The sequence below is a fragment of the Salmo trutta genome, chromosome 16 (genome assembly GCF_901001165.1).
Source record: "Salmo trutta chromosome 16, fSalTru1.1, whole genome shotgun sequence".
Lineage (NCBI taxonomy): Eukaryota > Metazoa > Chordata > Actinopteri > Salmoniformes > Salmonidae > Salmo > Salmo trutta.
In genome coordinates, this window is record NC_042972.1 from 32671491 (window position 1) to 32683296 (window position 11806).

Sequence of the window (11806 nt, forward strand, 5' to 3'; positions counted from 1 at the left end):
GCATGTGTTTTTCAATTCCTCATCAATCCATGGAGCCTTACCAGTTCTAACAGTCAGTTTCTTAACAGGTGCATGTTTATTAATAATTGGAAGAATACATTTTATGAATTCATCGAGTGCAGTGTCTGGATGCTCCTTATTAATCACATTAGACCAACAAATATTTTTAACATCATCCACATAAGAGTAACAGCAAAATATGTTGTATAATATCTTATACACTATTTTAGGCCCAGCTTTCGGGAACTTTGTTTTTCCTGGATATAGCCACTGTATTTTGATCACTGTATCCAATGGGTATGGATACAGCTTTAGAACAAAGTCCTACAGTATTAGCAAAAATGTGATCACTACATGTGGATGATCTTGTTTCTGTAGTATTTGTAAACACCCTGGTAGATTAATAACCTGAACCAGATTCCAGGCACTGATTACAGTGAGGCTTGTACTTTACAGACATGTATTTTAATTATGTAGTTCTCAAAATAATATGAGCATTGCATTGTAAAAGACAATGACTTAATATGAACATGTATTGCAATGTGAAACATGTATTTCTAGATGAAACACTGATTAAGTTTGGTGAAAAAGTGAGTGTAGGATTTTGCACTTAGAGTTTTGAAAGAACTGCCCTTTTGATGATCTGTTTTGAGTTTCGTACTAAGAGTTGTGAAAATGTACCACTTACTGGTGAAAATTACATCAGTGATGAAAAAAAACGGTACTATTGTTCTCTTCCCACAGGGTATTATTTGTGATAGATGAAAATGGTAAATATTCACTGTAAGGGGTACAACTACCTGTGTTGCGAAGGGAACACTAGTGTTGACATTGAAAAGTTCAGGGGTTACACAATAACATGCCTCACTAACAGGTGCGACAACATTTTTTTGTGACGTATCCGTAAATAAGAACAGGTGTCCCTCTAGTGAAGCAGTAAACACTGAGAGGATTACCTGTAAGGCACAAATTGTTTTGTGTGGGTAGTTATTGTGCAATAACAAAGAAGGAAATTAAATCAAAGCTATAAATACATTTTGGAACTATTTAAATAATAATAATAATATTGCGATATATCGTCAAAAATAATATCCTGATATATAACTGTATCGGTTTTTCCCCCATCACAGGAAATAACCAAGCTTTCCTACCTCTCTATTTCACAGACCTGACACCAACATCTGCAGTATAAAACCTGAACAGGTAAATTGTTTGTTTTTTATTAACCAAAAATAATGCACATTCTACAAGGGTGTGCATCATAATTCAATTAAGGTCTTTACCAGAAATCACAAAATGATCAATCATTGAAAATACATTTGTGTAATATAACAAGAATGAAATGATTCAGATAAATATGCTACAGTCACAAACATCTGAGCATTAGAATAGTCATGCCAGGAATGTCAAACCTCAACACTCACACACACACACACACACACACACACACACACACACACACACACACACACACAGAGACAAACACACACACACACACACACACACACACAGACAAACACACACAGACAAACACACACACACACTTACACACACAGTTCCAGGTGATAGAAACAAGCTTGAAGAGATTGAGGAAAATCCAAACTTCAGAGATGCCTGAGAAAGTGTTGTGATAGGTATATTTTTATGACATGGCAGTTATCGTTATCTCTGAACCCTGATATGAGTTTATGGCACACAGGGCCTTGTAATCTTGAGCTCTGTGCCACATCCCCGATGGTTAAGACAACAAAGCACTACCTGACCAGTGCCCATGGTCACATATAGGACAATGAATCAACCAGTCCATCAATCAAATGATATTTCATTAAATTTGACTGGAGCCAACCTGTTATATATAGGACCAGCTGTCCCTCAGTAAATAAATTGTGAGTCTTTTAACATGCAGATTCAACTCTGGTCCATTGTGTAATAAACAATTTATTAACATGTAAAAAAAAAAAATGATCCATGCAACATTTACCAGTAATGAATGAATTGTTTACCAGATATTGATGAGGAGTTATAGATCTCTAGAGAATACATTGAAATAAGGATAGTGTGTTATGCAGAGGAAAACTAGTATTGATTTGATGCTGATCAAAATCTACATTAAATCTATTTGTACTGTTGTGTGACATGTACAGTATGAGTCTATTTACTTCAGCTTTTTATCCTCCAATGACTGTCACCTGATGGGGATCACCCTGACCTGTTGTTTACATTGTTTTCCTCCTGCAATGCACCACCTTATTTACCTACAGCCGGATGACATAAGTACATAGGCAAAGTTCAGCCAGTGTTTGTGGTTGTTTGTGATTCGAATCACAACACCTCACTCTGACATGGAGGCTATACACACTCACACCTGACCCACTATGAATACCAGGTGAATAAACTGCACAGATTAGGAAGTATTTACCAGGAACACTTTTGAGGTGCAAAGTGAGAAAGACACAAAAGAACAGAAAGTAAACATTGTTTTCTTAGACATTTATAAGGAGGAGCTGCTGGTCCTTAACAACTTGCATGGCAAGCGATAACACAGACACAGCTGACACAAACACATACAAACACACTGTTTCGAAAGTCGGCTAACTTAAGTCGACTAACACACAGCAAACAGGTTCAGCACATATGGAAACGGGTTTTGTCTCGAGGGTCAGATTCACAGCACTGATTTAGGTGAAGACAAGTGATGCCATATTGACTATTTTATGTACACAACTCTGTGGGATTGGTCCCTCCTAAAAAAACACAAACCACATTGGGATTATTGACAAAATAATAGGCAACTTTCTTGAGGCGTAAATGAGGTATCCCACAGAATGAGACACTTTGGGCCAATTCCCAAATGACACCTCATTTTCATAATAGGTTTTTTAAACAGAAATTTGGGCACTGTCGGGGGAATAGGAAATTATTTGAGAGAAAGTCTAACCAATTTGACGGCGAGCCCAATAGAGGCACGAAACTTACCTTCTTGAGTTTGAGCGCAGGTGAGCTGGAGCCATGGTAGCGCGACGCACAGCGCGAGCACCTTCCGGAGTCCCCTCATTCCGACAGTTGACACAATTTATTAAACATTACGAGCTGGTAGAGATGTACAATATCGACTACCCTCGACGGTTTCCTGCCTGCTCATGAATTGTTAGTCGAATAAATCATTTAAATGTAAACATGTATCCCCTGCTATGTACAGTATCTCATAGAGAACAGGCAAAGTAAATAAATTCGGATTGAAGAGTCCCCAATCTTGAACGTTTTCTTTGCAGCAGAAGGCTAATCAGCAGATTCGAATTTATTAAAAGAATCCTTTAATTTACAGAAAAACTAAACGTAAAAAGCCGACTCGTAGGCCTATTGACAAAAATATAGGCTAGGATTGGGAGAGTGTATATCTGTTTGGAACAGAGTTTACAATCTTTCAACCTCTCTGATGTGTAAAATCATCGGTAGTCACTGATTGGACAAGAGATTGTCGTTGAACCAACCAGAGACAAATGCGCCGTCTGCAGGCTACTCCACAACTGTCTTCGTAGCAGGTTAGGAGAATGTACGCAGCAGGCAAGGATAATTAACATAACAGGTTAGGAGACTGGGGTTAAGGTTGGGAAATTGCTCTCCTAACCTGCTACGAAAATCACTTTGTATCGAAGTGTCCCGAATTAATCATTATTGAACCTATTCATCATGCTTTTTTTTATTCGCCTATATTAATCGTATTGGTCATGTCAATATGAAAAATACAAATCATTTTCGTATCATCTTTCTGATTTCTGTAATGTCTTTTGGATATCCTTCCATAATTATATACATAAAGTATTTGAAAAAATAAATTGTAGACATTCTTGTAGCCCTACCAATTAATTATGATTAACAACACTACACACAATTGACTCAACATCGTTTGGTATTCCTGGCTTATCGCAGGGCTAATGTAAGTCCACCATTGATAAATGTCTGCTTGTTGAGAGTTACATTGGTGACAAGCCCCGCTGTTCTCCGTGAATGGCGGAATTGTACCTAGGTAGCGTGGACTGGTCACTCTTTCTTTGAAAGGGGCTGGACCAGCGCTATCAGAATGACAGCATTGTCCACGGGTCAAATTTACTTCTCAACCCTACAAGCCCGTGCACAGAGGGGGCAAACATTCTTGCATTCTCTCGTGTGCGTCACTGAAACATTGTTTTTCTCAGTACATCAAATGAATTCAACTATTTAAATGTTGGTATTCTGTGACAGACAGTGATGAACTGATGATTATCCTAGTAGAGGACCTGCATATGAATATACTGTTTATATGTCATCATGATGGTTGTCGATTGAACAATGACTCAGAATAGTTCACACACACGCACACACAAAAATAAAAACACACACACACAGAGGGAGAGAGACAGACATGTCTGTCTGAGTGGATGAGCCAGCTTAACAACTGCTCTCTTGAAACTGGCTCTGCCTGTAACTCCAGTCTGTGTGAGTGTGTCTGTCAGTGATTGAACAGACAGGCACTAATTAAAATCTTTGAGTGTATTGACGCACCCATGTGTCAAGCTAATGAACATAATTTAAAAAATCCCTATCAAAATCCATTAGTTTAAACTAGAGAAATTGGTCTGCGTCTCACATCCGCCAATGTCACCCTTATGCATCTGCCCTGGAAAGTGGCAGAGGTACAGCTGTTTGTCAGACCAGGAGACATCCCAAAAATTGGTCTTCTCACGAAAACATCTGTAGTGTCCCAACATTTTGGGCTACAAACTAATGACCACTCTATGGAAAGAAGAGACTCACGAACATGATGGTGTTCTCCATTTTGCTCTACTACCCCCACAAGTGTCTCAGGAGTTATCTGAACATAACCCATACAAATGAATAGAAGTACGGAGGTAGTTTTCTGCCAACAAAAACAAGGGGTTAAATATGTGTCCAAAAAAAATCCTGCGCTTTCTTATATCTCCTAGATAATAGGACAGACACTTCAAAACCTTATTCCTTATGATTTGTTTTTTTACTGTTTTTTGTCATTTATGAATGTGTTAATCAATGCGTTTCTATGGGCTATAATATTTCATTCAATATTTTATCAAATCATTTTTTTTAATATATTTTTTTGATACGTAAAAGGTTCCTAAAATTCCAAATCATATAGTTAAATGATCCATGGTATGATCATCTTGAAACAATTCCATATGTTAGTTTAGTAGAACCACCCTCCAAAACACCCCAAAATGTTCTTATTTGTGCCATTGCCATAAACCTACTGTTATGCAATGTTAAAACAAATAGTAAATATCTCACTATAGCCAGAGGTTCTACCAGGAAGATCTTCTCAAAGATCTTATAATTTCGAAAAAGGACCTCTTGTTTCATCTTGGTTAACACTGAGGTATGGGGTCAAATACAATAAACAAAGATAGAGTTAAACACAAGCATGTAGGGGTTGTTTTACAATATCTTCATTCAGCTAGACAAAAGTTGCCTGCATGTTAGGCCAGGCAATGAAACATTTCATAGGCATATGGCAATAACATTTTTGTAATGCGTTCGCCAGTGAGCTGTGCTGGTGAAGACTGACCTCATCTGGCCAACATGAAAACATGCACAGGTTTATTACAGAAATTACTTCATGTGATTATGTCCTGGCTCTAGGCAAGATGTGATGGAGCACTCCATACCAGTGGATCCCAACTCTGGTCCTTGAGTACCCCCAACAGCACACATTTTTGCCCCGGACGAACATACCTGATTCAACTCATTCAGGACCTGATGATTAGTTGAATCGGTTGTGCTTGTCCAGAGCTACAATAACAATGTGAATTGTTGGGGGTACTGGAGAACCGGAGATGGGATCTAGTGCAGATAGAGGGCCATAGCCAATAATACTCTGATTGTTGACTGTATGTCATCTACTTTAGTTTCATCTAATGTCACCACATCTGTCACATACAGTGGGGAGAACAAGTATTTAATACACTGCCGATTTTGCAGGTTTTCATACTTACAAAGCATGTAGAGGTCTGTAATTTTTATCATAGGTACACTTCAACTGTGAGAGACGGAATCTAAAACAAAAATCCAGAAAATGACATTGTATGATTTTTAAGTAATTAATTTGCATTTTATTGCATGACATAAGTATTTGATCACCTACCAACTAGTAAGAATTCCGGCTTGACAGAATACAATCAGAGGGAGGTTTGAGGTCAGGTATTGTTCTAGTAATGTGATGAATATTCTCAATGCATTCCATTTATACTGTCATTAGCTTTAAGTGTTAACAACATACTGTATCTGACAGGTCAAAATAGAATACAACACCTGAAAAATACAAAGTGAAATGGTTTCACCCTGCTTATTTGTAAGTAACAAACTGTGCAAATAATTAAATATATTAAATGAGCATGTCAAATAAATTGATAGTCATGCTATTGTTATTTTTTTTACATCCGTTATTAGACAGTGGCAACGATGATGATTATGAACATGGTATTTTGCCTGCTAATGCCTGCAATGCAGTGAAGAAAATGATATGACAACAATAACGTCTAATGTAACTGGCCCTTCTAACAGTACAACTGGCCCCAGCTTGGCCCCACCCCAGTTGAAATGGTCTAGAACCGCCACTGCAGTGGACTCATCGAGGAGGAGGCTGAAACGCTGGTCACCCACATCTGCGACCAACTTTTTCAGAAAATATGGTGCTAGAACACCATTAATCATTTATGTGCACGTTGTCCTGTGCATTTTGAAGTGGGTAGCAGCAGTGGAGTCTGAGAAAGCAGCTCTACATGCTTCTCCAATGTGATCACATTATAAGGCTTTGCCTTTTGAGTATGTTTTTGAGTTGTCATGTGTTTTTTTAGATCACGAAGTTTGGCATAGAAATCAGCCTTACAATACAGGCAGTATACCCGTGTATCATCTCTAATAAACAGCTTCAACCAGCCTTTGAATTCAGGGTTTGATTCCCACTCCTTTCTGTATTTTTGAGTGTACAGTTTAGACTGAGACATGATGAGCTAGACAGCTAGATGTTTATCTTATGTCACAGAGAAGCAAACACACATTGGACAAGATGAGTAAGTGACTGAGGCTGTGTGAGTCAAATGCAGTGATTTATTTTTGTGCAGTGATTTATTTTAGACAAAGAACATTTTACATTTACATCCCGCCCTGAATGTAAGCCAGGACGGGATCAGCCAGCGGCGGCTTCCCGCATGCGCGATTCATTTGCAGTCTGGACGCGGAGGGGTGAACATCTCCTGCTCTGACTTCAGCGCGAGGACTGGGCCGCCTGTGAGTGCTTTGTGACGGGGGTTGGGCCCACGGCAGCACCCGCTGCTCGTTGAGATGAGTAAGAACGATACGTGTTTTCACGTCAGAGTCTCCAAAAGCCTCCAATAACACCAGAAAAAGTCGCTAGATTTGTCGCTAGAGGGGTATGAATACTTGCTAAATATAGCGACAAAATCGCTAAGTTGGCAACACTGGACTCGCCTGTCCTTTCTTCTGTGGGGTTTGTTTATTGGTGGTTTCCATCCAATTTAATGGTGCATTACCGCCACCTACTGTACTGGAGCGCCCCCGCCTCCAGACTGTGTACGGGAGTCCTATTTTAAAAATGGACCCATAGAAGTATATATAGAGGGGTTCCTGCCAATGCCCAAATGCAGGAACGCCGCAATTGCCGGCCACAATTGCACCCTTCTCTTTTAAAGAGCTGTATTTTAGCCAATGATTCATAAATACACTAGATTACTAATATGGGGTGCTGTGTTGAAACCAACGTGTCTCCATCTTGTAAAAAATATTTTGGAAGCTATAGAAATGCATTTATTAGTGTCTACATTCGTTTTTGCCACGTGTTATATTACAGACACCTTAATGAATATTATTAAATTATATTGTGAACTAAACAAAAAATAAATACAATTCTTAAGCTATACATTTTGAGATTTCTAACATTACTATTCCCAATACAACAACAAAAATGCTTTAACACATGTACTTTTGTCCTTAACATTTCATTGAAATACTGTGGAGGGCTGCTTATATTTTCTTAATCTGTGCCACTCCATTTAGTATGAATTGTTACTTTATGTTAGGTTACATTAGTCTATGTAAATTCAGGACACTGAAATTAGTATGTTATGTTTGGTCTGACATTAGATTACTTAAGGCAAAAACGAAAGAAGCGTGGTTGGATATATAATGCGAAAATATAGCATCCCAAAGGTTCGAATCTCATCACAGACAACTATAGCATTTTAGCTAATTAGCAACTTTGCAATTACTTACTACTTTTTACCTACATTGCAACTACTTAACATGGTAGCTAACCCTTTAACCTAACTCCTAGCCCTAACCTTAATGCCTAACGTAGCATATCATATTAAAGCAGTCAAACGTAGCATATCATACTAAAGTAGTCTAACAAATTGTCATACTAAATGATCAAGACGTAAGATACTATACGTCTTGCAATTCATATGTAATTGTAAGACCGCTACAACATTGGTTGGCCAATGTAATGTAACATATCACACTAAATGGAGGTGCTGGACTTTTGTAAAATATAATACGTTTTGCTCTGAGACCAGGTTGCACTGGGGAGTGCCAATATGGCGGACCGATGGCTTCAAAGCCTCAATGGTCAACCATAACATCAACAATCTAGGGTTTATATACACATAATTGAGTCCAGCTGGCACACAGGTCAGTACAGATGGTGGTGACTGTCATGTGAGGTATGGAAAGTAAACAAACAAGCTATAGCGCTAATCAGATACAGCACAACTGGCAGCAACCATGGGAACCCCCATGATCTGAGGTTTCAGATCGCGATGAAAGTAGCCTGGTCCTAGGCCAGTTGAAAGGATATATCCTAACTGCTGAGGCTTTTATCAGACTCACAACTGCCCTCAACCGACACGAAGAATGTAACTGCACCGTTACCCATCAGCAAGGGACTTCTGGGTTGCTGGCGGAATGTTTAAGGCGGGCACTTCGGCGACCCAGGTGTTTTAGGACAACGTCCGTGGTTCGGCTGCCCCGTTATCGCCATAGCCTAATATAACAACACATCATCCTTAACCGGCCTCTAGCCTGCTTTACCTTCGATAGTCAATCGTCGGCACGTGCATGCTCTACAGCTTCACTGAAGTTAGTTGGATAGTTTTTCCAAAAGGTCGGATTTACAATGAAAGCCAAGATTGGGGTCATCCTAGTCATGCTCGCTGCTTTCGTTTATGTTGCAGCACAGGATGCTGAAGCCGAGGAAAATGTTGTGGAAGAGTTATTGGTGGAAACCTTGGTGAGTTCTGTCTGTTTTCGCCAACGCAGCGATAGGAAAGTGGCGACTCTTGCACGAGCCGAATACAATAATGCATTGCAACATTCAGACCAAATTGAAACAATGTAGGCCTATCAGCTTGTTATTAAGGTATCGCTTATTTTATGTAATAAAACGATGTCTTATTTTGAATGCAAATATTACTTGATTTTATTTCCCCCCCTTCATAAGGTGAAACCCGAAACTTGCTCTATAATGTCAGAAATGGGAGACACGCTACAAATCCACTATACGGTAAGAAAAAAAGTGTAAATTAATGGCCTAACTAACATTTTCAATTTCAAAGGTAGGCTAGGCAACGCCCTGTTTGACATCAGACCTAGCCTACATGCTTATTGAGACAACTGTCGATTTTTATGAAATCTGGTCAAAAGTGTTCTCTGCAATTGAAGTGGTGCTGATTCATTGCACCTCGATACGATCTTGCCTATGTGGCACGGTGTGAAGCAGCAAGTTCGTTTCACTAAAGACTGGGGAAATTCGTGTGCCAGTCAAATAAAAGCAACTTTCAGTTTTGCATTACACTTAGTTTGTAATCATATCTGGGATGGCTAGTAAATTGCGTGTTTTACCCCATGTGCAATGGACACGTTTTCCGCATGCCAAACATTCTACTCGGTAGTGTGATGGGGGAGCTGGAACACGTCAGCACTCCTGCTCATTACCAGATTGCTATAACATGTGGTTTGATAAGTAAAATACCAAACCAGGCGTTGTAAGATCTGTCATGCCTCAGCAATGTCTGAGCAGGAGAACATGACCAAACCAGAAAGGATGAGGCATAACTGGGTCTAAAATCTGTCTTCAGCAGTAGGTGGCGTTTTCTAATCTTAACCACACTGCTAATCTTACATTAAAACCAAAAAGCACATTTTTTTCATTTTTACGATAAAGCCAATTTTGACTGTGGCTGTTAACTAGTGAAAACCGTTGTGCGGGTTGTTCACATGCGTGTCTGCCATCTCATTGGCTAGAATGGTCCCACGTGATGTCATTAAAACGACGAGGTCATTGATTCAACCAGTGTGCCCAGTGCAGCCACTCCTGTAAAGAAAGTTGAACAGTCTGTCAAGTGTTTCACATTTTAATGTGACTTGAACAGGATATGCATCTTAACCATCTAGATTAGAATCACAGCTTGCGTGCAAAATCTCTTAACATGCACCTACCATATTGTTCCAATGCTCTGAACAGGGTAAACTGCTGGCAGATGGCAAGGTGATTGACTCATCACTGTCCCGGGACCCCCTTGTTGTTGTGTTGGGAAAGAGGACCGTTATCCCTGGTAAAATCACAACCATTCAAAAAGAGTTTTAGACAATATATTGATCACATAAAACAGGAACACTAGCTTAAGTTAACAGTACTATAAACTGGGTGGTTCTAGCCCTGAGTGCTGATTGCCTGACAGCTGTGGTATATCAGACCGTATACCACGGGTATAACATTTATTTTTACTGTTCTAATTACGTTGGTAACCAGTTCATAATAACAATAATGCACCTGGGGGGTTTGTGGTATGTGGCCAATATCCACTAAGGGCTGTATCCAGCCCTTAGTGGTATATTGTCCATATACCACACCCCCTCGTGCCTTATTGCTTAAATATACCTTCAAATATAGCTCACACTTGCAGTGCAGTGTTTATTGCATCATTCACTGTGATACTGTATCTCCAACAGGTCTGGAACAGAGCTTGGTTGGAGTTTGTGAAGGGTAAGTAAACAGTCAAGGTCTGCCAATACAACATTGAAGTGGACTACATTAATTTAGAACCACTTCCACTAGGAATTCAATATGACTTGGCTAAGCAAGGACAATTAGTTTCAAATATAGATATTACCACTATGTGAAGCAATCAAAGATCCTGTCTCAAATTACTTTGGTAAAATGTCACAAATAGTGGATGACATGAAAATCTATGAGAATAACCTCGGTCTGTCTTATGGTTCTCTAGACAAAAAATCAAGACCACTATTCCACCACACCTTGCCTATGGAAAGAGAGGATACCCTCCCACCATCCCAGGTACTTAACCACATCTGCATATACACACAATAATAAATACGGCAATAAATGTCTCACTTTTAACTGTCTAGCTAGTTCAGCACCTTTTCAAAGGTCTGGCTGAGCACAGCAACACACACAACTCAGTAGTTGATCCTCTCTCACTCTTCTTCCCTGTGTCCTGTTAGCTGATGCTGCTCTAGAGTTTGAAGTGGAGGTGATGTCACTGATCCAGGCAACACCATGGCAGAAGATGGTGAACGATGTCTTCCCCCTAGTGTGTCTGGGTCTGGTTCCCACTCTGCTGGGCATGGTGGGCCTCTACCTCTATAACAAGGCCAATGCCCAGCGGCCAGGCAAGAAGAAGGCCAAGAAGAGCAAGAATAAATAAAGGAAACTCAGAACTATTTAAATAATAAAATGTAAAAACAACAAGGGAACGCT

General features: G+C 39.6%; 2 protein-coding genes across 4 annotated transcripts in view; one reads left to right on the forward strand and one right to left on the reverse strand.

The window, feature by feature from the left end:
• Positions 1 to 3504, reverse strand: part of LOC115150566 (receptor tyrosine-protein kinase erbB-3) — a 44937-nt gene extending 41433 nt beyond the window's left edge. Inside the window, exon 1 of one of the 3 annotated variants that reach the window (XM_029693998.1) lies at positions 2977 to 3492. In XM_029693998.1, the coding sequence (XP_029549858.1) occupies positions 2977 to 3055 (79 nt within the window). In that variant the 5' untranslated portion in view covers positions 3056 to 3492. Of the gene's footprint in view, positions 1 to 2976 lie in introns of all 3 variants that reach the window. The other 2 variants (XM_029693999.1, XM_029694000.1) reach the window with 2 other exon arrangements.
• Positions 3505 to 8798: 5294 nt separating this feature from the next.
• Positions 8799 to 11794, forward strand: LOC115150570 (peptidyl-prolyl cis-trans isomerase FKBP11). The gene is made up of 6 exons (XM_029694006.1): positions 8799 to 9316; positions 9527 to 9589; positions 10550 to 10640; positions 11038 to 11071; positions 11313 to 11383; positions 11551 to 11794. Exons 1-6 carry the CDS (start codon positions 9203 to 9205, stop codon positions 11751 to 11753), a joined length of 576 nt encoding a protein of 191 aa, XP_029549866.1. The 5' UTR covers positions 8799 to 9202; the 3' UTR covers positions 11754 to 11794.
• Positions 11795 to 11806: the final 12 nt, after the last annotated feature.

Excerpts from the sequence above, each read along its gene's own strand:
- LOC115150570 (XM_029694006.1), top strand. The coding sequence starts at position 9,203 with ATGAAAGCCAAGATTGGGGTCATCCTAGTCATGCTCGCTGCTTTCGTT. Across the intron at positions 9,317-9,526 it reads AGTTATTGGTGGAAACCTTG|GTGAAACCCGAAACTTGCTC; the intron begins GTGAGTTCTGTC and ends CCCCTTCATAAG. Across the intron at positions 11,072-11,312 it reads TTGGTTGGAGTTTGTGAAGG|ACAAAAAATCAAGACCACTA; the intron begins GTAAGTAAACAG and ends ATGGTTCTCTAG.